A 25,330-nucleotide genomic window follows, 5' to 3' on the forward strand; every position below is an offset into this window, starting at 1 on the left:
TCAAAAAGGTGGAAGTTCATAACAGAAGGTGATGATATTTTACCCAATACTCTTAACACATGGGCAGGAAGTTCTAAGGTTGTGAAAGATGCACAACCTATGATTCTGATCTGATAAATCAAAAAATTTTCCTACACACTATACAAAAAGCTAATCTGATTCAAACTGTCAACTTCTAGCAATGTTTTAGCAATCTAAAACATCCTACAGAACAGAACAGCTGAATCATTCAGTGTTCCTTCACAGCAGCAAGCTGTTTCTTCAGGTTCAGGACTTCAATCCCGTAAGAAGCTAATTGATTCTTCAATTTTGTTGATGCTGCTTCATACTTCTTGTTCATAAGATCCAACTCATCCAAGGCTTCCTTGTGTCTAGTTCGACACACATCCAGTTTAAGTTGTGTATACCGAAGTCTCATCCTGAGCTTTGCTTTTTCCTTCTTGTTGATGACTTCATCCTATTTAAGCACAACAAAATAGTAATGAGCAGTCAAATCTAGTTGAATAAATGGTTCACAAGAAATCCGATCAGATGAGCAGAAGCTTAATAGAACCAAAACTCAAAACTATTTATTAGACACTCTTAGTTGATATATTACACTACCTGTCAAATGATAGTTTCTTCACCTAATGTTTCTCTGTTTACTTCAAAAGTAGATCAGTAATTAGGAAATGCTACCTTCACACTTAAGCTGCTTCGCAATCCAAAAAAATTATAATCATCTGTATATAAACAGAGCAAATGTGGGAGAAAGGCAAGTAAAATATTTAAGTGATTAAAATTGGTAATTTGGCTACCTGCACCCATTTTGACCCATCAATTAAAGAGGTATAAATGCATTCACAAAAGCATCCTCATAACCCCAGCAAAACCTACCTAGGATCCATGTGACAGTTCTAACAAAAAGCCAGGAAAGTTCATGTTTAGGCTGTAAACCATTTTTTTCCCTGCAAAAATCTAGTCAAAATCTTTTAATTCATCTAATTAAAGCTAAAGTCATTACAGGCCGTCATAACACAGGCAACAAAGCCCTTTGTAAGCTCATTAAGAAACTTACAGCACACATGAGAAACCTTAATATGATAATTGATGTAGAGTTTCCATTATCAACATAATCTGCTGCATATATCTTTGCTTGGATAAGAAAACTAAATAGTATGTGTGGCAGTTGTGGACCTATCATCTCCAATTGGATGACCAAGCTCAGGATTTATGTCAAACAGGAATACTATACAACTTCAATCAGTTCTTTCCAGAAAGTCTCATGCTATGTAAATTTTCTTGGCTTCCTTCTAAATATTCTTAGCTTCCTAATTTTTGTCATTACTCATTGGCATCTATCGTACACTGGATCCCAATGTGTCACATTTATTTCATGTTCTCATGAAATGATGAAAATGCCACTAGATTGTGGAATGTCTAAATGATTAGAATGAGTATATTTGTGACATTTAATGATTTTCCTACCATTAAACCACATCACTGGTTTTTGGTGAATGTCAGAATAATTAAATTTAGTATGTTTACGACATTAAATGATTTCCCTACAGTTAGGCTGCAACAAAAGAATTTCAGTCATTTAACAAAGATATAGGTATATCTTGCTCCTAAAATGTGGATCTGGGTTTGACCCCTAAGAACTTCAGTCACGTATAGTATTTAAGTTAGTGGCTCAAATCTACAGCTATTTGATAGGAATAAGGGCAGAAGAAGCACTTGTCCAGACTTTTCATACCAATCAATAACAACCATGAGCCAGAAGGAATGGTAAGAAACTGGCAATCTTAAACTGATAAAGTAATTTAAACTCTATTATAATTGAAAAACAAGTCTTTGGACTTTCCATTTCATTCTTGGCATTCAATATGCAGCAGTTGCATGCATCATTTCCGTTGGCAAGTTCTCTCAACAAATGGGGGAATAAACTCAACCACATGAGCAGTTAGAAAGAACAGTTTTAGCAGACAGTTTCTCTAAACTTTACTCATCCATATTATCACTTGCCCATCTTGCAATTTATTTATTTATTTTTTCAATTGTCCCAGAAAATAGTAAGACTTCAAGCTTAAAGAGTTAGCCAACTTCTAGACTTACCAAATGCACATAAATGATGTTTAATTGTTCATCCACACTTCCAAGAAGAAAAGAGAAAAGTATAACTCAAATACACTCAACAAATTCCTGAAATTGCTGCTGAACTAAATACTTGAAAATCTCAGTTGCATGAACTTTACCTTGTTTATTTTGGCTTCCAGACTAGACAATCTCCCGCTCAATTCCTCCACCTGGGGTTTTGTGCTCAATAAATGTGTAAGAAATAACCAAATTATCATCTAAGAAAATAAATGAAAGGACAGAAAACCTCGGCTGCCATCAAACTATCACTCAAACCAACTTTTGACCATCAAACAATTTTTCGTCACAAATTGACCACTAAACTAACTAATCAACACACCAGTGGCCATTTCGTGAATTTTGGCTCTTAATCTACAAAATAATCAGAACGCCTACGAGTATTTTCGTCCACCATTAAGTGTTAATAATATTGGATGAATTCTAGAGTTAGTGAAAATACATATAGTACTGTTTATCTGGAAAGAGGACGGGTGTAGCTGTTGCTATCAAGAAAATTAAAAGGAGATGTTTTGCTGGAACTTAATGGAGCAAGGGAATAGGATCGAGTTAGTGGTGGACAAAAACACCCTCAGGTGTTCTGATTTTTTTGTAGATTAAGAGCCAAAATCCACGAAATTGCCACGTTTGTGGTGATTAGTTAGTTTAATGGCCAATTTATGACGAAAAATTGTTTGATGGTCAAAAGTCGATGTAAAACAATAGTTTAATGGCCGCTGAGATTTTTTGCCCTAAATGAAAATATAAAAGAAACATCAGAAAGCTTGTGTTTCCTAGTGTTATATTCCCTTGTTAAATCTACTGGTACATCATCCTAACTGGAATTGGAATGTCACTTTTAATTTCTCAATCTTGAAAGGCTTTTCACTTCTAAGAGCTGAAGAATTAGATGGAAACCTGAAGTTCTTTCGAAGGAAGTGACCTAGCATCAAACTCGCCCAACTGAGCTAACGGGTCTTCTTTTTGTTTCCTGAGCTTAACTAACTCCATTTGAAGCTTTTCCAGTTGTAAACTTAGAGTCTGGCAGAAAAACTAATTAGATTCACGAGCAGTAAAAACATTGACAATGATTCTGGCTAAGCAATTGCCATTAAAAGCCACAAAAATACCTCCTGAGTCCTTTTACTTTGATCATCAGAAGTCAGTAAATCTTCTCTGAGCTTATCAATCTCCAATGATTTCTCTGCACTGTACCAAGGTTAAAAGCTTTAATGTCCTCAAGAAGGTTCACTAGAAGATGTTTTGACTTTGTTAGTATATTACTGATGTCATGCGAGCCTAGAAAAATAGGCAGAGCCAAAGGGCTTGAACATAGAACACAACTCAAACAAAAAATGATTGAAAAAAAAAACCTGTATTTCTTCTCCAACTCTAAATCTTTCTCTGAAAGCATCAATCTGTCCTCAATGAACTTGCATTGCTTACTAGAAAAGTCGAGCTCCTTTTTAACCTGACAGTTTAAGATTGTTATCGAGACAACGAACATCAACTTCGAATTGGCAACATTTTCTGGATTTCTAAGTGGATGTTTTACCCAATGCTTCAATTGAACAAGCATTTAGATTGAAAATGCAGTTTGATCCAAGGAGGATATAGAAATAAACAAACAAAAGACTAAATTCATACTTAGAAGAATCCACTCAATCCAAAATATCATATTTATTGAACAGGTGAATACACTGAATCCTGAACTCAGGGTTTGGTTGCATATCTGAGTAATGCTTTAGACTTTGGGAAACTAGTTGAAGAAGAGAAGGGAACATTCCTTAAACATTTTTTAACAAAATATTAAAATGTACAGGATGCAGACCCCAATATCCTATGTCCTTAAATGTGAACTGAGTTCTACTTATTACAGGTAATCAGGTCAACTTTGTGAATAAGTTGCTGAAAACTCAAATGGCTGAATATGATACTGAACAAACACTATATCAAATCACATGCAGTATTTGAGAAACACAGCCACCCATAACCATGATATCCTCTTTGTTAAATGTGGTTTTTCTTTTGCAAAAAGAATAGCATAGCTGAGATTCTAAACTGCATTAAGTTCAAACTATACAACAAATGCTGCATCAAGAATGTATCCTGGGGTCCTGCAGTGTATGCTATTAGTATCCAATCCAGCACCATCGACAACACCATAAGGTACCAAAGACCATTCATTAAGCAGCTAAAGAGATGAATTTTAACCACATTTAGGCACACAAGTATCAGGTAGAGATTGCCATAGCATCCACCCCTGCTGCTTATGAATGTTTTTCAATTCACCATTAAGGAGAACAAAACAAAAATATCTTATGTCCTCTTGGCTAAAGAAATGAAAAAAACATGAGGCACTATCAGCAAGTGCCTAATCCACTACCTGTACTATCAAAAAACAGACACCAGTAGGATGCATGGAGAAAAGATTTCAGATCACAGTTGGCACTTCTAATTTCAACTTCTGAATTGCAGTACAGTAGCAAAGTATGGAAATATGGCTTGCAATCAAGTTCTTAATGTCATTTCAATACCATCTCCATGTGAATCCAAATAACAAAATGATAAGATTCGTTGCCATAGCTTCTAAAATCTCCAACTATGTTTGCTATATTTTCACATAACTTCTATTACTGATAGCAAACATGTGGAGCTAGTAACGAATAAAAAAAAAAAAAAAATACACCCTTTTATTAGATAAAACTATTTCCTAGAAAGGATAACTTGTGGCAGAAGAACTGAAAGCCATCCAACAAGTCAACAAATTTGTTATACAATTGTGAGACTCCAAAGAAAATTTTCATACTTAACTAGAACAAAAGAATTTGGAATGAAACGTCATTTGCCCCCCCCCCCCCCCCCCAAAAAAAAAAAAAGGCAGAAACTAGTCTCAACTATTTAGCATAAAGGTTTTGAAGTTTACCGCTGACATTTCATTTAGTAACAAGGCAATCTCAGCATTATACAATCTTGACTTTTCTTCAATGGCTACAATTGAAGCCTTTTCTTTTGCAGACCATATTGCCTTCCCCTCCTCAGTTAGCAAAAGGGCATCAGTGAGTTGCTGCAGTTAAAAAAGACATGAACAATCATTCTGATGATATATACAGAAATAAATAAAATACCAACAAATGTTTTTGTACATCATGTATTCCAAAACTTTACCATTGTCAACTCTTCCTTTTCCTGAATCATCATATCAACAGATACTTTCAAATTCTGATTTTGAGACTTGTATTCCTCCAGACTTGATTCCTGGGAAGCACAAAAGGCATGTGTAAGAAATCTACAAAACCATGCTAATTTTTCTGAATTCAGAACAAAATGATTTCTGGAGGACCAAGAGAAGCTCACAAGGCATGTAACTTCTTCCTTCAATGCAGCCAGTTCCACATTTGTCATGTTTAACTCTTCTGATAAGGCATGTAACTCGGAAGCCAAACTTTCAGCTTTCAAAATAGCCTCTTCTTTTTCTCCACGTGTGACCTGTAATTCCTCCTCCAGAGAAGCAATGGTCGTTTCCATCTCAAATGCAAGCACTTCTAGCCTCTTATACTCCTCCTGACAAAAGAAAAGAAAATAGAGATTCTAAGGGAGGTCTAGGAGTTTTGTCCAAAATGACTTCACCACTGCAACTAAAATTACACGAATCAAAGGTCTGTCCACCCTGGATATGTAAGCTTTTCGGTTGAGTGCTATTAATGACTAGACGTGAACATTTTAGGCCAATGGTTTTGGTCCAAAAGTTGCTGGGCTAGCGAAATACTTGTATTGATGACTCCTCATCTAAAATTATAAATATCAAGAGATAATACAAAGATTCTTAACAAAGAGTCAGACAAAATAATGAACAACAACAACAAATGGAAGTTAATCAGGCGCAATAAAAACTTTGAAATTTCAGGTCATATAGTAGTTTCTTCTTTGGTTACAGGTACTTGTTGTTGGCTCTGTTGTTCTTTCTTGTCTCCAATGGCAAGTTGTGGAGTGTTTCAACTAAAGCAACCCGAAAGGAGGCATGGTTTTAGATTGAAACAATTCTTTGCAAAAAATTCCCCACTATTCAGCCTATGCTTAGTGGTTTGATAGTTAATAGAAGATTACCTGCTCAACAGCTATTGCAAGACCCCTTCCTCTCTTTGGATCGAACAAATTCGAGCTCCGGTCAATGATTGAATCACGCTTTTTGCCAACAACTGAATCATGTTTGCTGATATCGCGCTCAAGAATTGCCTTCTGACCACGCAATAGTTTGTTTTCCCTTTCTGCACATGCTTTTTCACCCTGCCCAAAAGGAAATGTTCATTTTGTAGATGAAAACAATAAGTAACCAAAACAGAAGATGGATCATATAAAACCTCAAGTTTTGTCTTTTCCTGGATGGCATTCTTTAACTTGGATTCTGTGTCTCTCAACTTGGCATTTGTTTTCACCAAATCTTTTCTTATGCTTTCTTTTTCCCTAGTCAAGGAGGAAGATGATAAGCAAGATATCTCCTTCTGCAGAACTTGGATTTGAGAAAGAAGTTCAGACTTTTCGGCTTCATTTTGTTTCGAGATCTCCTGGGAAATGGTACTTGGTTTAATCATAAAGAGCATATGATAGAGAAGAAAGCAAACTATGATAGTATAGTAACTGACCAATAATGCAATGGCAGAATTCTGAGCATTAGAGTTCAACTCTGCTATCTGATTTTGGAGATCCAAAGACTGGTTCGACAGAGTAATCTATGGCAACCAGTAGTACTGAGAACCTTAAGCAATGCCTACAGTTATGTAACTTCTAGATGTGTGTATAGGAAAGAAGAACACCTTCTCAATCTCAAGCCTATCGACCTTGATCTCCAAGTAAGATTTTAACTTCTTATAATCTCTGAATATTGTTTTCATGTCAAGCGAAGTCTGGAGAGCTAAAGTCCTAAGATCCTGAAAGATTCATGGAATAAAATAGCACATTATCCTGTGTTACATTATATCATTTATAACACCAAAAGATTTTTCCCTGAAAACATTGAAAAAGATCAACATCAAATCCATGTTTGCACATGGCTTCCAGGTGTTTGCAACACTCACTGCTAAGAGGTCTGTGACAGCAGACAAGTATTTGAAAGCAGCATCAAAATCTGAAGAGACAAATTGAACATTGTCTCTCGAGTTCTCAATTTCCAACACCAATTCTTGGATATCAATCAATGGTTTTGTAAAGGAATCAAAGCTGTCCACCTAAAAGAAATGGAGTATGAATCTGGAGGCCCATATGAAAGAGTGATAGCATTAATGGTAGCATCTAAAAGCAAACTGGTTGAGAAATATCATTACCAGATGATATTATGCCAGATGAAACATGTCGCTCACTTATATAAGCCCTCTCTGCTTAACAGAAAAGGAAAAAGGTACTTTACTCACTCTTGTTGATGGCATTAAATTGAGTTGCTCATTGGCTAACTTCACCTCCTTTTGAGCATCCAGGAGTTTTGCATAAAGCTAATAAAGAAAATCCAACAACATTCTCAAATAAGATTTTGTTGAGGAGGGGCCCTGTGATGCACAGCATGCCATATGTAGCAATTTGAATCTACACTCCACGGATATAATTATATGCATTGTGAACAAACTCATAATTGAAGTGCATGCACATTAATTGCCAAGTGAAGGGAAGAAGCTGAATTGGCCAAGCAACAGCGAATATCAAGGAGTTCAAATTTTTGAAAATTCAATTTATTCAAAAGATTTGAAAGATTATTTTTTTTCGGAAAAAAGGAAAGAGAAATTGAAGGTAAGAGTATACTTAACATTTTAAAGGGTGTAACTGAATTCTTCTCAATGACTACGTTTTTGCTTTATTACACTTAAAAGTAAAACTTGGAAGCAAAATATTTTATTTAAAAATCTTCATCAAAGTTTAGAACAAACAATTGATCTCTGAAAATTGATGCTAAAATAATCTTCAAACTAAATACATATTACAATTTTCTATAAAATCAATAAAAGATTCTTAGAATGTGTTAAGAGAATATAAGTATTCTTGTAGATAATAAATTAGTAAGGGTATTCTTGTAAATAGTTTGTTAGGTTTGTACTCCTATAAATACTAATTGGTCACTCATAATACGGTGACTAGATGTTTTCTTCCCAAAATACCTGTTCTCATGGTATCAGAGCAAAAGTCTTAGGGTTAGGGTTAAACATCTAGAAAAGTCTTGTTCACGCGATGCTGTTCACGTGTTACTGTTCAAAGGTACTGTTCATCGCAAATTTTGACTGCTTTTTTGTTTGAAGTGCTATTCTCTATGATTGAAAGTTTTGCTAATGCGGTTACTACTAACCAAGCTGAATCAATTTCTTCAGCACATGGGTCCCAGAAGACTTTTACCATATCCGAGGAAGATTATGTTAAATTCCTACAGTACCAAGCTACAAATCACGCATCTCTTCCCTCTGCTTCTTTAGCACAAAAAGGTACTTTTAACTCATGGATTATTGACTCCGGAGCTACTGATCATATGTTAGGTACCTCTAAAAATTTTTCTAACTTTCAAGAGTTTACTTCCTTTCCTCATGTTACTTTGGCTGATGGATCTACCACTAAAATTAAAGGACTAGGTATTGTAGAAATTAACCCATCTCTTCCGCTGTTTTCTGTTCTTTACGTACCCAATTTGCCCTTTAATCTAATGTCTGTTAGTAAGCTCACTAAATCTCTACAGTATTCAGTTACTTTTTCTCCTGATTTTGTTGTCATTTAGGATTTGAAGACAAAGAGGACGATTGGTGGAGGGCATGAGCATAATGGTCTTTATTTTCTCAACTCCAATGGTCCGATTGCATGTCCTGCTACTGTTTCTCCTCTTGAAATTCACTGTCGTTTGGGTCATCCGTCTTTACAAAATTTGAAAAAGTTGGTTCCTACTTTGAGTCAGTTGTCTTCGTTAGAATGTGAGTCTTGTCAATTAGGAAAGCATCATCGTGTTTCTTTTGCTCCTAGAGTCAATAAACGGGTTTCTAAACCCTTTTTGTTAGTTCATTCTAATGTTTGGGGTCCTAGTTGAGTCACTTCAAAGTTAGGCTTTAAATATTTTGTAATCTTTATTGATGATTTTTCCAGCATTACATGGCTTTATTTAATGAAAGATCGTTCAGAACTATATTCCATTTTTTGTGCATTTGTTACAGAAATAAAAAATCAATTTGGTGTGCTTATACGTATATTTCGCAGTGATAATGCAAAAGAATATTTTTCCACTCCTTTTAATACCTTTATGTCTATGTCCGGTATTATTCATCAGTCCTCTTATTCTCACACTCCACAACAGAACGGAGTTGCTGAAAGAAAAATTGGACATTTAATCGAGGTTGCTCGAACACTTTTGTTGCACATGAATGTGCCCAAACAATTTTGGAGTGATGCAGTTCTAACTGCATGTTATTTAATTAATTGCATGTCATCTAATATTCTTGGAGGCTAATTACCTCACTCCATTCTTTTTCTTCATGAATCTGTGTTTAAATTACCTCCTCCTATTTTTGGATGTGTGTTTTGTTCATCAACTTGCTCCCGGGGTGGATAAATTAGATCCTCGTGCTATTAAGTGTATTTTCTTAGGATACGCACGAGCGCAAAAAGGGTATAGATGATACAGTCCAGTTTTAAATCAATTTTTTACTTGTGTTGATGTTACTTTCTTTAAATCTACTCCATATTTTATGAAACACGGTATGCCTTGTGAGTTAGACCAGTGTCCCTCTTTTTCCTCTCCTGTTTTACCAGTCCCTTCCTCTTTATTACTTGAGTTATCTAGTCCACCAGATTCCATAACTGGATTATCTCGTCCTAATCTTTAAGTTTATTCTCGTCGTTCCATGGTTGAGAAAGCTCCTGATATGCCACGCACTTCACCAATTAACTCTCAATCTTCAAATCCAGGTATGACGCCCTCCTCTGGAGATTTGGAAGAAGAGGTAAATATGGAATAACCTCCTGGATTTGTTATTCAGGGGGAGAATTCGCGGTTGGTTTGTCGCCTGAAAAAATCCTTATATGGATTGAAACAGTCTCCTAGGGCTTGGTTTGGCCTGTTTAGTAGTGTTGTCATGGAGTTCGGTCTGACAAGATGTGGAGTAGATCACTCTGTATTTTATCGACATTCTAATGCTGGTAAGATTTTATTAGTTGTTTATGTGGATGATATTGTGATTACAGGTGATGATGTTGTGGGGATCCAAAAACTTAAATCCAATCTGCAGGCAAACTTTCAGACAAAGGATTTAGGTCATTTACAGTATTTTCTGGGTATTGAGATAGCTCAATCTAAATATGGGATTTATTTATGTCAAAGGAAATATGCACTCAATATGCTGAGTGAAGTTGGGATGTTAGGTTGCCGACCTGTGGATACTCCTATGGATCCTAATGTGAAATTAGTAGGAGATCAATGTGCATTACTAGATGATCCTAGGCAATATCGAAGACTTGTGGGTAAATTAAATTATCTCACTGTAACAAGACCTGACATTTCGTTTCCAGTGAGTGTCGCGAGTCAATTTCTTGAGACCCCTCGTACTAGTCATTGGGATGTTGTTATACGGATTCTCAGGTATCTTAAGAGTGCTCCTGGAAAAGGGTTGCTGTATCAAAATCATGGACACACTGATATTGAAGGATACAGTGATTCAGATTGGGTTGGTTTTACCTCAGATCGAAGATCGACCACAGGATAGTGTGTTTGTTGGTGATAATTTAGTGTCGTGGAAGACTAAAAAGCAAACAGTTATCTCCAGATCAAGTGCAGAATCTGAATACCGCGCTATGGCTCACACTATATGTGAGTTGGTTTGGTTGAAAAGCATGTTACTTGAAATTGGGTTTGAGCATAAACAGCCTATGAATTTAGTGTGTGATAATCAGGCGGCTATTCATATTGCGTCTAATCTAGTGTTTCATGAAAGGACAAAACATATTGAAGTTAATTATCATTTCATTCAAGAAAAATTGCTTGATGGAGTCATCAAAACATCTCATATACCGTCTGTAGATCAACTGGCTGATTTGTTTATCAAGAGTTTAGGGGGTTCTAGGGTGAAATACATTTGTAACAAGTTTGGTGCTTATGATATATATGCTCCAACTTGAGGTAAGCACCCAACTTGAGGAGGAGTGTTAAGAGAATATAAGTATTTTTGTAGATAATAAATTAGTAAGGGTATTCTTATAAATAGTTTGTTAGGTTTGTACTCCTATAAATACTAATTGGTCACTCATAATACGGTGACTAGATGTTTTCCTCCCAAAATACCTGTTCTCAGAATGGAACTAACTTAATTTACAATCTAAAAATATTATGACTAAATATATTGAGTGTATATTTAAAGTGCAAATTATAGAACCACATTGAATAAGAAGATCACTAAATATAGAATGGATAAGCCATCTCTGTCAAATTAAGTACGAGGAATCACATAACGACATGTACTTTTTCATTTGGTCATAGATTTTATATATCCAAAAAAGAAAATAATAAACTTGATGTATATAGTAGTTAAAACACATTAAATACTTAGTTAAGGAAGGGGAGGATTTTGCCACCAAATTACTACTAATTTGTTAGGTAGGTAAGCTAGCAGTCAAATGCTAATAGATTAATTCATCAAATGGAAGTGAGAATAGAGCAACTATAGAACCACTTCAATTTCTTTTGCAGGAAAGCTTGTACAGTAGTTCATGAATAACTAAACACCGTTAGTATTTTAAGGCAAATAGAGTTCAAAGCACAGGACATTGAAACTTGGTACCTCATCATATTTCTCCTTGGCGGATATTGTCTGCTCAGTTGCTAACTCAATAACACAATCCAAATTTTGTTGGCTTGATGATTTCTCCATCTCTAACATTGTGATCTGCAGAAAGAAATAAATTAACCGAAAAAAGTAGAAAGTCCATGTTCAATTTTGCAAGGAGCAAATCCAAAACTGCACATGTGCAGAAGAGAAAGGAAAAGAAATGAAAAACCAAAAAGAAGAAAACCTTTTCTTGAAGTTGTTTGATTACAAGAATGGCTTCCGACTCACTCAACTTATCGCTAGCACATCCATGAGCTTTGCATGTCTTGTTCTCAGCAAAACTCTCCTTAAATTTCTCCTCCTGAGAGAGATCAGCCTCAACAAGCCTTCTTCTCAAGTAATCTTGCTGTATCTCACTCATGATTCTCTGGAAAGAGGAAAAGATAATAGTAATTAGCAAGAAATCATCATGATAACTTTATAGAAAAATCGATGGTAAACAGAAAATCAAACCTCAGTTTCAAATTTTATAAGCAAATCTTCATATTCTGCTTGAATTTCTTCCAGTTCACTGTTCTCCTGTAGCAAAATAGATAATTGCAAAAATTGGAACTAAAACTAATCACTACAAAAGCTTATGGCAAAGAACCAACACAGTGTAAAAACATGTAAAAGGTAACAACTATTGGCAAGCTCTTCTTTCTGGTTGGTAATTTCCTCCTGCTGGTGACGTGCAATAAAGCGAGTGGATTAGGAAATATAAAGTCTTCCTGCAAATCATTTTTGTTGTGTTCTTCTTCCTTGCAAGATTCAACTGCGCCAACTTCATCTAGTTCTTCAAAAGGTAGCAGCGGTCCCGAGAAACATTCTACTCTTCCAGGTTTCACCAAAGACTTCTCTTCATCTTTAGAGTTCAGCTAAATCATCAAAGAGCAGGTTACTTAGCAATCACCACAGCCAAAATGCAAAAAGCCGTACTAAAGTACATGTTTCACTTCAACTCTAAAGGGATTTATCTTTTACATCACACATTGGAAAATTGCAAGGATAGAATAGTGAAAACAAATGTAATTTGGACATGGTTCCATATCAACATGACTGTTGACCACATTATATCCTTAAATTTCATGCTTGGTCTAGATGTCACTCCTCATATAACATTATCGCAAATCTAAGAGAGCCAAACTATTCTGAGATGCTATGTTAAGTTTGTTTTCCAATCTACAAAAGCACCCTTGCTCAAACCCAAGCATGACACTGTAAATTTAGCTGGTAACCACCGCTACCTCCTAATATCCAATGATAAACACAGAAATGTTTTTCATGCAAAAGATTGCAGAGTTCTTACATGTCCGGGAACAGTCAAAGTCAGTGCATAAAAGTAAGCATCAGGCAAGAGTAAGAGCCTTAACGCATCACTAAGTTGTATTTTGAAAACACACACATAGCAAGAACATAGATAACACATAGCATTACAAAGAGAAACTAGTAATATTCATTGTTGCAATATTTATTACTTTTTCTTGGTTAGTGTACATAATTAACTAAATGGAATGAATTTGGGAGATTTTATATGTTTGTGATTAATTTGGTATAAATGTTGGAAAGCCAAAAGCAATTGTATGTGCAAATTGTAGAAAAAGCCTTAGACTAGTGATTTATGCAGTAACTAAAAACTATGTAGAGGAGTATATTCTGCTTGTTGGGCATGTGCATTGCACCAATAAGTTGATGTATGGCTGCTTTAATTTGCTGACACAACAATTTAAAATCAGTATGAATTTTGCCACTCTAGGTCACAGTTTGGTTTAGAATAGAGGCTAAGAAGTAATTTGGAAAACCTAGGTGTGGGCAGATTGAGCACCATAGGTTATACAATGACACGAACCCAAAAGTTTTGGCGCCCATATCAACTTATTTTAGCAATTACCACAGTTCATGATCCTATATTACCGCCAAGTTTTCATTTCTATCAGAATCAATGTACAATTAAGACATCTCAAGATCATTGAAACTACAGGTTCTTTTCATAAATACAGTCACTCCATTTGTGTCAAAAACTGAGATCATGAAAGGTCTCAACATGAAGCTACCTGTAGGATACTGGGTACCTATAACAGGTATATTACACATTTTGAACAACATTTTACAAAAACAAGATTACCCGGCGAGACCTTTAACTGGATCGTAAATAAAACTATTACCTCATAGGTAGTCTCCCTAGAGAGTTTCCCAGGGCACCAAGTCTCACGCCGCTTCTCCTGCATGATAGGACATAACCATGAATCAAATTCAAACACAAACAGAAGGATAACACTAATAAATATTAGAAAAAGGAAAATGGTTTCCACTTCTTTAGTTGGAGAGCAGCTCAAATGGAATCTAAAACTGATCTATAAGCTGAAGTCAAGCCCAACCTAAAGCCAATCTTGGAAATATGATAATAGAGTTTTTAAAAAAAGAAAAAGAAAAAAAGCTTTTATACCTAGCTGTAGCCTTAGGCCAAAAAAGATCATTTTGAATAACAAATCTTAAAGTATCACAGCAAACAGTCTAATCTCAAAATAAATTTAATCTGATTTCTATAACAACATAAAAGAATGAACCCTCCACTTTGATATATTCTTAAGGTATAAAACCAGCAAAAAGAATACATTAAAGAGTTTCTAACATTGATTATCATAGGACTGGGGAGTTAAAACTCAAGTAAGTGACAACTCTAATACACCATATCATCTAAAGGCTCAGCTATGGATACACCATATCGGGTTTGGGTGCCGGATATGGATACCTGTCTAGGTGTCAGATTCATTAATTTTCAAAAACTAAGATACAGTAACACCTCTAAAGACTTGGACATGGTTACACAGATATGTCCAGTATCCTCATATGTATAAACCAACTTAATTTTTTTTTGTTTCTTTCTCATATTTGAAAGTAAAGTGAAGATTTATATAGACTTCACAATTAGGATCAAAATCTAACTCATTCCTATTATCATTTTCTGTATGTTTTTTACAGCAAATGGAATTAACAATAATCAATACTCAAATCAATACCCACAAACAGGAGTATGAAAAGGTAACAGGCATTGTACCCCTAAACTGACATGGAAACAACACAAACTCAAATGACACACCTATTAAGTGTAAGAGTTTTATCTGTTCTGGTTTCTTAACTTGTAAGTTTATTAAGAAGAAATAAGAATGGTTACCGACTTCTCTAAACTACCTAAGAATACCATAGTACTAAATAAACTCTTAACTTAGCAACAGCATTTACTTTGGATCTCATTTTTAAAAACTTTTAACATTCAATTGTCATGTTTTAGAAGGATATATACATAAGAATAAATCTCAAGCATGTATTTTCTCTCTTTCAAAATGCTGATTCTTTTATTCATGTACCATTTTTCTGAAAACCAGGAAGGGCATCTTATTCTTACAATTTTCTTTTTAGAGAAAGCCACCTTGAAATGACGAGGGTTTTGGTAAAGGAGTAAAGGACCCTAACAAGTTTGAGCCATCAACAGCTGAATGATAAATACATAATAAAGCCAGGCTATTTAGACATCTTATTCTATCTAACTAAGCAAAACTTAAGCTAGTCTAGGCAAAGACAACAAATCATATTAAAAAACCAACCTTACAACCTTCATTTGCTAAGAAGTCTGCCAACAGATTATACCCCTGGGAACATGATTAAAAGAAAATTTCTGACCAATATCCAGCTGATTGCTTTCCTGCACTACCTTTACCTTCATGTCCAGCAGCTAAAACTTTAGTAATAAATTTCCTACTGAAATAAATTGTCTTTTTAATCTAATTACTAATGCATTTAGCAGTAGCACAGAAAAACAGACCCGATACCTACATGCCGCATCATTTACTACTTTCAAAGTATATCACCAGCATACTACTTTAAAGTATATCCGCTTGAACAAATTCAAACCTCATCCCATGTCTACAACCAATGCTATAAAAAAAAAAAAAAAAGTAGAATAAACACTATATGTTATGAAACAGATGAATCCCTTCATGTCTTGCTGAGAAGTTTAAACAAATTTTAGTAGTTATATACACCAAAGAGGTATCGTAAGATGTTTCTTTATACATGTAACTATTCTCTGCAGTGTTTCAGGAGAAAAGGAAGAAGAACATGAAAGTTTTTTATAATTCAATTCACAAGAGCAATTCTGATGTACAAAATTCTCCCCTTTAATTTTAAGGATATACAGAAAAAATTACAAAGACTAGATTCAATAGAATTAAATTTAGGAAAATAGAGTCAAGCACTTCAAATCGTTTTAGCTTTCAAAATACATACTACTGTGAAAATTTGACATGGAAAAAAGGAAATGCCAACTGAATCAAAAACCTTCTTGTAGATGTCATGATTCTCATTCTTATTAGAGCACAAAACCATAGAACTCAAATTCTCAATTTTCTTGGCTTGTTCCTGCAATCTTCTCTCACGCTCAGCCTGAGCTTTCTTTTCCTCCTCCAACTCTAGAGCCATTCTTTCCCTCTCAAGCTCAGCCTACATAGAAAACTCAGATTAACAACTATGAAATATTTGTTTAAGGTGATAGATGGTGCAATAAATTATGAAAAAACCTTCAATAAAGCATTGCGTAGACTGAGAATCTCCTCTTCAAGATGCTCTGAATGGGAATCCTTGAGCACAGATAAATTTAGAAATTAATAAAAACTTTCAAAGTATTGTCAACATGAAGTCATGGACTTTATTATGTCCTAATGTAAAAATATGCACCAGCAATTTGGCCCGAAGCTCTTCTATCTCCTTCTTTTGACGTTTTAGCAAAGCAGCATCAGTCAGTATCTATCAATCAATATGTGAAATAGGTTAACACGTGCATCAAAATTAATCAGTGAAGGGAAAACAGAGAAACAAATTGAAGCAATTCAAGGGACTCTCATAAGATAATAACGAGAGGTACACAAAGGATGTAACACTAAAATCACAAGGAAACCAAAAACAGACCTCATTCACATGAACACAGTTTGTTACATGTAATGCTCTACTAGCGAATTGAAGACTACTTTTAGTCTCATCAGCATGAGTCTGCAATCCAATAAAGAGCAGTTATGGATGGAAAGAACATTTTTCTGAGTAACAAGAATGTGATAAGCACACCATGCAACAGAAACCAAAAATAGATTGGATTTTTGCCACCACAAACTGGGTGTAAAATTAATCCAAACAGCAGAATTAACTCATCACTTAAGATTTTGATATGCACAAGAAGGATTTAATTAATAAGAGATCAAAATCAAAGTAGAAAATAAATCTGTTATACCATACTTCAAATTTTCAAAATGTAGTAACTATAAGATGATTTTTCTAAGGAATAAATAGCAAAATCTGTTTGTGTTTACTTCAGAAGTAGTTTAAGTTAGTGGAAATCATTATGAGAATTTCACACTAAGAAATTTGTTGACAGATCACCAGATTTGTATGAGAATGGATAAAATACTCTTTGCAGTGTATTAATACTGTAGTGATAATCCAGATACAATCAGATGACCAGTGTACTATAATAGTCATCAGCAATCATATTTCAGATTAGATGATGAAGGAAGCATATATATTGTAACTCTACATCTTAATGATATGGGTACCTGTTCTTTTAATTGAATAAGACGGTTATATCATTTACTTTAGGAAAGTAGTAATTTAATTAACAAGACATTTGAGGCATACACAGGGGACAGTTAACTAAGTTGTCTGTAGTTAAGAATGTTAAGTCCTAATAGTAAACCTTTAACTGGAATCCTACAGTCAAAATCAAGAACTTCCATCATTTCAAATCATAATTTTTAGTCAAACAAGTTATTCTTGCAGCCAGTATTATACCTGCCACCTAATACGTAATAATACAACAAATCAATTTCTCACTAGGATTTAGTTGAAGTATGTGTAGCTTTCGCCAGCAAAATCCCTGTAGGAGGCCTTTTTTCATAATAGCTACTTGAACAATAAAGTCTTCTCCCAAAAAAAGAATTCTTCAAGGCTTGGCCACAACTAAACGATTAGGAGTACAAAAAGCATGTGCATCAAACATGTCACTGCCACCAAGAAACTTAGGACCAAAGAGTTGAATAACAAGGAATGATTCAAATGATTATGCGACAAACAGAGCCGTAGGGATTCATAATTAGATACAAAAAAAAAAAGCCATGCTACCCACAACACTATGAAGAGAGAGAGAGAGAGAGAGACGAGAATTTTGTAATAAAAATGATGGACAAGTTGTCTTATGAATATTGAGATTTCCAGAATAATGTAAATAAACCACTGATATCATTGGCCTATTGGGACATTATAAACAATTTGCAGTAGTCATGCCAAAGTCACCACCTGTGCAAGTGTAATATTGCATATGATGGCAGTATTGGCATTTCCACCCAGTGCAGGCTGTAGAATACGTGTGAGCTTGCTATCTCGATAGGGAACATGGCCACTGCAATTCAAGATATGCATCACAAACTCTGGGGAATTTATAAACGATAACTTTAGAACAGTTCCAAGCCTACCCTTGGCTCTCAACACCTTCACTCAGTTTCTTTATCACAGTTCCTAATGTCATCAGGCTTTTGTTGATGTGAGAGCCCTCTTTAAGACGAACTCCTTCCGCTCCAGTCTTTGCAGCACGTTCTGAACCAGCCAAGTCCACCAAGTTCTAAAAGGAACTCTCACATGGAAAAAGTATAGTTAAAAAGAGAACTAAGAAAATTTGCACAAAATTTTTATATGTAATTTAGATTGGCAGAATTGTAATAGCAAAAACAATATTAATTCTTCCATGTATAATACCAGAACAGATACACGGACAGCATCGCATGTATTGTCTGAATCTGCATCTTCATTTTTCTCCCTACTCTCGATTATCTAAAGCAGCAGCAACTTAGTAAAAATCAATGAAAATACTCAAGTACCAAAAGATTTAAATGAGAAGCAGGCCCACCATGCGGAATATTGTATGTGATCTACTGCTGTACACATTCATATTTGTCTCTCCAATGTGACGATGAGCTGTAAAAGAGGAACAACAAACAAATTGTTGGCTGCAGATTGACTATTTCAATAACAAGACAGACTATTTCTTCCTCCCTCCCCCCCGCTCCAAGGGCTCCCAGCCCTTCTCCTTCCTCTTACAAAGAGGAAAAGAAAGAATAACCAAGTGACAATAACTAATTGCAACGCAACAGCTTCTGAACTGCATAAAAAATTTGTATGCACATCTTAAAATTGAACCCTTGATCAAATTCTTTTCAGTGTTGGAACTTTTCACACTACATGAAGCAACATTTTGAAAAGAATACATATTTATGCCACATAGAAAACAGATATAGCTGTATATCAGAAATGGTTTCTTTTTCTTCTTTTTTAGTTCGGGTGCCCAAAAGTCAACTTCTAATTACTCAAAGGAAGAAAATGAAAGAATACAAGAAATGTTGTGGTGAGAAACGAAGGGCAATTACATCGAGTAAATTTGGAACTTACATTCACCAAACTCCATAAGCCCCAAAACTTGCTCAGTGGAGGCCACAATTTCTTCTCTTAAACCAGCAACAAATATTCCCCTCTTGATTTGAGGGATGAGTGAGTAGTTTATAAGGATCACATATAAGGTAAATGGTCATCAGACATAATTGAGTACCTCAATGCTTTCATGTATTTGCAGTTTTCGGTGCTCAGGAGCTAAGAGATCATTGATTTCCTCATTGTAGATCTCCATATATGACATCCGTAAAAGAAATTCTCGATCCACTTCCTGGAAGTAAACTTTTAGACAAAATATCCGAGGTTTCTCATTATGTAAAACCAGGACCTTACTATTCATCTTGCAGATCTAGTAGATTATACATTAATAAGCATGTTGAAGAAAACAATATACTAGCTGAACCAAATAACAAATGATTATGCTATGGTGAGTTGTCTGAACCATAAAGTCACAATAGCAGTGGTGATTTATTAATTTGCAAGAATTTGATGTCGATAAATATTTTTCAACACATTGTACTACATGGGAATAAAAGACTTAAAGAAGAAAATTTTCCATTATCAAATTAAGTGCTTTCAAATCTTTAATATAATCCCTCAACAGTTTAAAATCCATGAAACATGGGTGTCATGCACATGCTTAATTTGAAAGCCAGCTGCATGATGCATAACTAAAGCTATAAAGCTCATTCTCAAACTATTTGATTGAAAAAAAAATTAACTAAACCTCACATAGCCTTGCTTGGTCCATGTAAGCTAATAAGTTGTTGAAGCTTAACAATAGATCAAGCTCCGTCACGGTCAAACACTTGAAGTGTTTCTGACTTTGAATGGTCGAAAAGATCAAACAAGTTTATACCCATGTCCCGCTATCAACATCTTATTATATGTTGTAAACACTTATTTGCTGCCTTATTAACAATGATTTACAATCTATGGTTGCAAAAACTGCTTCAGCAGTTAAACCCCCTCCATAGGTCCACCATGCTTCAAGAAGGAAAAAGGACAACTGTAGGTTGGAATGATAACTTTTCATACTGGATATAGATTTAAAGCCGTGCTAAAATGCAGTGAGCACAAAGAACATTATTTGCATACTTAGTGACAATACGTGATGCTTATATAGCAATCAGACATTGTCATCCGAATATGCTTATATAGCAATCAAAGGTTGGCATGATAACTTTTTCAAACTGGATATAGGTTTAAAGCCATGCTAAAATGCAGTGAGCATAAAGTCATTGTTCGCGTAATGACAATACATGATGCTGATATAGCAATCAAACATTATCATCCAAATATGAGATTTGTTAAAAGTAGACATAAATTTCATCTGAGAGCACAGCCCTAAAACATGTAGCCTTACTACAGTAATTGCAAAGGAAACTTTAGAACATCAAACCCAGGGATTCCCAATTCACAACCTAAGTCTTCATTTCATCAAAGATCTCAGGTTGTAACTCTTTTCTTGAGATGGTGCAGGGCCTTGTTTGGCAAGCAAGTTTTTGGCCAAACTTGTCTGCTACAAGTTTTTTAACAACTTTAGCTACAGTAACCTCAAAAAACTTCTCAAAATTTTTAAACTATACACCTCAAAAATTCCAAAAATTTACACGCTTCAAAAAATTTTTCTACAACTTCTACAGTAAGTTACAGTAAAATTTTAGACAAACACTCAAAAAACTCACTTGTCAAACGGGGCTCTTATTGTAGATAGGTAGAATTGTTACTTTGTAGGCACTTCCTTGGTTGATTTTCAAATAATTTACATAACATATGATAGATTTACATAATTCTGCTAAGAAGTGACCAAAGTTTGTGACTTATTATTGATGTACTCATAGCCTATACCTATATTTGCATAAATTGAATTCCAGGGCACAGTCTTCACAATCTCATAAAACTCATCAGCTAGTTATGTACAAAAGTAAAATTTCAAAGCTAAGAAGTAAATCTTGCTCCTCCATCCCATTATGCATCAGATTGCTACGCCTAGCTGACAATGAACTGCAAAATTGAGTCAAAGCTATGCACAGTTTGGTATACTCTATCAGGAGATAACAAAGTAAGAACTGCTAGAGATTCCTATGCCAGAGAGGAACTTCTCACACTCTTCAGGAAAAAAAAAAAAAAAGATTCTTAGGAACTCATTATATTAAATGTTTGCCTGTTAGACTAAGCTTTTGTAGTATTAACAAAGAGAAAATGACAGCTTAGGTCCATTATCCTTGTATCAGGTTGCACTTTAGTCCCTTATTTATTTCATTAGACAGATTTGATCCCTTATCTTCATACCCAATTGTAACTTTAGTCCCTTAATCTTCCAGTGGACATATTTTGGCCCCTTATCTTCATGTCCCTACTTGCAACTTTGGTCGCTTATCTTCCAGTAAAAAAATTTAGTGCTGTATCCTCTCCAATTCGTCCCAAAGGACAACTAACCATATGCCTGTAATAATTGACACCTTAGGAACTCTTCAAAGTGCCCCCATAGAAACTTATCCAGGCACTCTAAAGCAAAGAAAGAAAATTAGCGGAAATTATGGCAGATAGCTATGAAATAATTTCATTCGAAGATTTCAACTAGTATGTAATATCTTGACCTAAATCTATTTTGATTTTAGTGGATTTATAACAGAATCGGAGCAATCTTAATCTTATTTTATCTTAATTTTGCTTAAAATAGGAGTCTACAGGTGTGACAGCTAATTTACTAAAGCCTTTTAAAATGCCTTTATACATATTTACTAAGGGACCAAAAATGTCCCCTGAAATAGACAACTGAGTAAAGTTGAATTAGAGTATGAAGATAAAGACTAAATGTGTTCACAAGAATAGATGAGGAACTTAAGGGGAACTAGCTGTACATATAAGGAATCAAAACTGTCATTTTCCAATCAGCATTTATGCTGTCTAATTTTGTAGCAATAATAGTTGTTAGTTGCCCATGGGTTCCCCTAAGGCTACAGCACATAGGGATATGCACTCTAGGTTGTAGTTAATGGTGCATACACAATCTGAATTCATAGCATGTTGTAATTCCTGTATGTAAAGCAACCATGTAATAAAATCACTATAACGTTCAATATAACAATGCCCTAAGCATAAATGTATATTAAAAAGAAAACCAAGTCAAAAATCTCCACTACAGCACAGTGCAAGGTTCAAATAGCTTGGGTTACAGCACACTATCAGTTGTTGTGATAGTAATAGGAGGCAAAATGAGCAGAAGAAATTAAGACTTCATACATAGCTGGAAGAAATGACAGCTACCTCATGTATAGTTTTGAACAAATCATACACAGCAAGAGGAATGACTCCAGGCTCGGAAGCTGACCCGCGCATCGTATGGGTTTTACCACTACTTGTTTGTCCATATGCAAAAACAGTCCCTAAACAGAACAATTTGAAACATATTCCTAAGCTTGAGCCACGGAAAAAGTATGGAAACCAAAATTCTAATTCCTTCACACACTTAAATCAGCATTGAGTACATGTCATAAAAGCAAGAATTGACACATTTCCTTGATACAATCAAATTACCATTAAACCCACGAACTGCAGCAGCGACCAAGTCCTTAGTTCGAGCGAGATAAACCTCCGCAGTTTTGCATTTCTCCTCAAAAACTCGATCTAAACCCAAAACCAAGAAAATCTCAAACTCCAAATAAAAGAAGACTTCCAAATAACTCAATTGCAGACAAACATGAGAAAGGAGACTACCAAATTCGAACTTGCAGGAAGTCTGATTAGGCAAAAATATTGAATTTCCCGAAATTCGCCATGGGCTGTTCTTGGCATCCTCTGGAGATAACGGTCTTGCCCTCACGGATACATGAATTCTCTCCATGATTATGCCTGTCCCACCAAAGAGTCGGAGAAACCGATTGGTTAGGCTGGACCGTTAGGGTTTCGACACCGGCGGGAAGGGGAAATGATTTGCGGAAGTATTTAAATATTTTATTTTCCCGCCTGGTGGAGTTGCCTTGCGGGGTGAGTGAGGCAAATTACAAATGGCGCCTACTGCTGCTGTCGTTTAAGTCGTAACTGTTTGTTGAGGGCTTTAATGCCCAAAATGTCGAGCTACATTTGTTAAGTTGTGATTGTTGTCAAGGACTTTATATGAGAATCCGAAATTTCCTTTATCTGATTTATTTATTTATTTATTCATTTGTTTCAATTAATTTATTTCATTCATTTTAATTACATCTGTATGGTACATTGCCTCATTTTATATTTTTAACACGTTTGCTTTTAAACTTAATTTTTCTGTCGCCCAATTAATGAAAATTAGAGAAACATGTTTTTCGAGATAATATTTGGTCTCAGAGTGCAGTGGTCTTGGAGAGTTAAGGATGATCAACTGTAGACTAAGAAAAGTTAATTGAGGGATTAGAGGTGAGTGATTTGAATTAAATTCAATTAGGAGCACTAATGGACCACTATTCAATTGTTGATTTTTGCACCCTCAAAAGTAGCTTTATGTCACTTATTTCTTTCACCAAATCACTTCACAAAAATCACACAAAACCCTCTCTCTTCTTCTCCCTCTTGGCCGAAACCCTTCCTCCCCCTTTTCATCTTCATCCTCTCCAATTTGCTCACTAAACTTGCTCCAACCTTACTCACACTTTGGGTCATCTTCAAGTTTGGTAAAAGACTTGGAGGAGGGAAGATTTTTGGAGGTTTAGTGCTTGGTTTCTTAAGGTTTTGCTTGCTATCCTTGGAAGAAGGTAAACCCTCCAAACTCCCATTTTTCTTTCATCTTTTAGTTAGTTTTTACCTAGATAAACTTTGGGTTGTTGATGGGTTCCATGAACCTTGACATTAGGTAGCATGCCTTGAGGATATTCTTGCTTTCTTGACTTACTCTTAGGAAGATGCCTTGAGGAAGATTATTAGGTAGTGGCCTTGAGGATTTCTTGGTTGTTGGTTGTTGTTTTAGTAAATTCTAACTTGGTTTTGGTTTGAGAGTTTGAGGAAAAATTTGGAGAGAAAGAAACTAGGGCTACTATCCGAATTTTTGAGGGAGTGATTCTCTTGTTTTAATTTCGAAATTTGTGGTTAAATTGATGCAAAAATGCTTGCTACATGTTGGGTTATGTATGTGTAAATTATCTTCCAAAAATCACTTCATTTGAATGAGTTAAAGTTAAGTTTAAAGGAGGAAAACAAACCTGGAAATTTCTGATCAGGGCACCCGACCAGTGTGCACTAAACAGCACGTAATTTTTTGTGCAGGAGTCAAAATCAAGTGACGTTTATGGCATGTGAAACTAGACACCGAGGGCTTTCTAACGGTATAAAATACATCTGCTTGTTCATTTTCTATGAGTTGCAGTGAACCGGCAAAGTTGGCTGTTTTCTCTTACTGTTTTAATCGTGGGACAAGCACAGCTGCAGTTTGTAACTCGATTTCACTCCCCTTACAAAATGAATTTGAAGATAGTTTCTTCTAGTGATTTTTAGTATTTTGAATTTAGTTTTCAGTGCCGTAAACCACGCTAATTTTGGACTTGTGTAGCCTTAGATATGACCTGATTTAGAAACTGCATCGGGTGTTCCAAAGCTGGAAGTTCGTGTTTCAGATTTCAAAAACCAGCTTTCGAAAAACTGTTGTATATTGATGTAAAAAAATCCAAATTAAATTCCGTTTATTGCGTTTGAAACTAGATTTGGAGTTCTTTTAGTAGTACAAATTTCAGAGGCTAGTTCGATTCCTATGAATTTTTCTAAATTTTCAAATTTCGCTGAAATTCAAGACTGTTTTGCCCTGTTTTTACTAAAGCAGCAATTTGGAGCTAAGATTTGACTGATTTCTGATTTGAATCTGGAAAATGTATCTTCTAGAGAGTTTTATTCATTGAGTCTATTTTCCAACGGTATAAGATTTGCAATTTTTGAATTTATGG

The 25,330-nt window shown here is 35.2% G+C and overlaps 1 protein-coding gene across 4 annotated transcripts; it reads right to left on the reverse strand.

The window, feature by feature from the left end:
- LOC113694969 (kinesin-like protein KIN-7O) lies at positions 1-23,509 on the reverse strand. Of its 4 annotated transcripts, none has more exons than XM_027213911.2 (32): positions 23,142-23,509; positions 22,962-23,051; positions 22,692-22,810; positions 19,576-19,689; positions 19,419-19,500; positions 18,880-18,947; positions 18,729-18,803; positions 18,449-18,594; positions 18,273-18,375; positions 16,896-16,976; positions 16,665-16,733; positions 16,508-16,567; positions 16,269-16,430; positions 14,096-14,152; positions 12,575-12,808; positions 12,405-12,470; positions 12,136-12,318; positions 11,904-12,008; positions 7,521-7,598; positions 7,188-7,337; positions 6,927-7,040; positions 6,756-6,842; positions 6,474-6,677; positions 6,220-6,399; positions 5,470-5,676; positions 5,281-5,370; positions 5,039-5,179; positions 3,486-3,583; positions 3,243-3,321; positions 3,031-3,153; positions 2,235-2,285; positions 1-457 (listed from the first exon to the last, which is right to left on the reverse strand). In XM_027213911.2, exons 1-32 carry the CDS (start codon positions 23,266-23,268, stop codon positions 230-232), a joined length of 3,771 nt encoding a protein of 1,256 aa, XP_027069712.2. In that variant the 5' UTR covers positions 23,269-23,509; the 3' UTR covers positions 1-229. The 4 variants fall into 4 exon arrangements, with proteins under 4 accessions (XP_027069712.2, XP_027069713.2, XP_071911859.1 ...); XM_072055758.1 differs by having other exon boundaries at positions 308-457; positions 2,235-2,298; XM_027213912.2 differs by lacking the exon at positions 16,896-16,976.
- Between the last annotated feature and the right edge of the window lie 1,821 nt (positions 23,510-25,330).

This window comes from Coffea arabica, chromosome 6e, assembly GCF_036785885.1.
Source record: "Coffea arabica cultivar ET-39 chromosome 6e, Coffea Arabica ET-39 HiFi, whole genome shotgun sequence".
Lineage (NCBI taxonomy): Eukaryota > Viridiplantae > Streptophyta > Magnoliopsida > Gentianales > Rubiaceae > Coffea > Coffea arabica.

Excerpts from the sequence above, each read along its gene's own strand:
- LOC113694969 (XM_027213911.2), bottom strand. The coding sequence starts at position 23,268 with ATGGAGAGAATTCATGTATCCGTGAGGGCAAGACCGTTATCTCCAGAG. Across the intron at positions 19,690-22,691 it reads TGTTCAAAACTATACATGAG|GAAGTGGATCGAGAATTTCT; the intron begins GTAGCTGTCATT and ends GTTTACTTCCAG. Across the intron at positions 18,804-18,879 it reads CACATACAATATTCCGCATG|ATAATCGAGAGTAGGGAGAA; the intron begins GTGGGCCTGCTT and ends CTGCTGCTTTAG.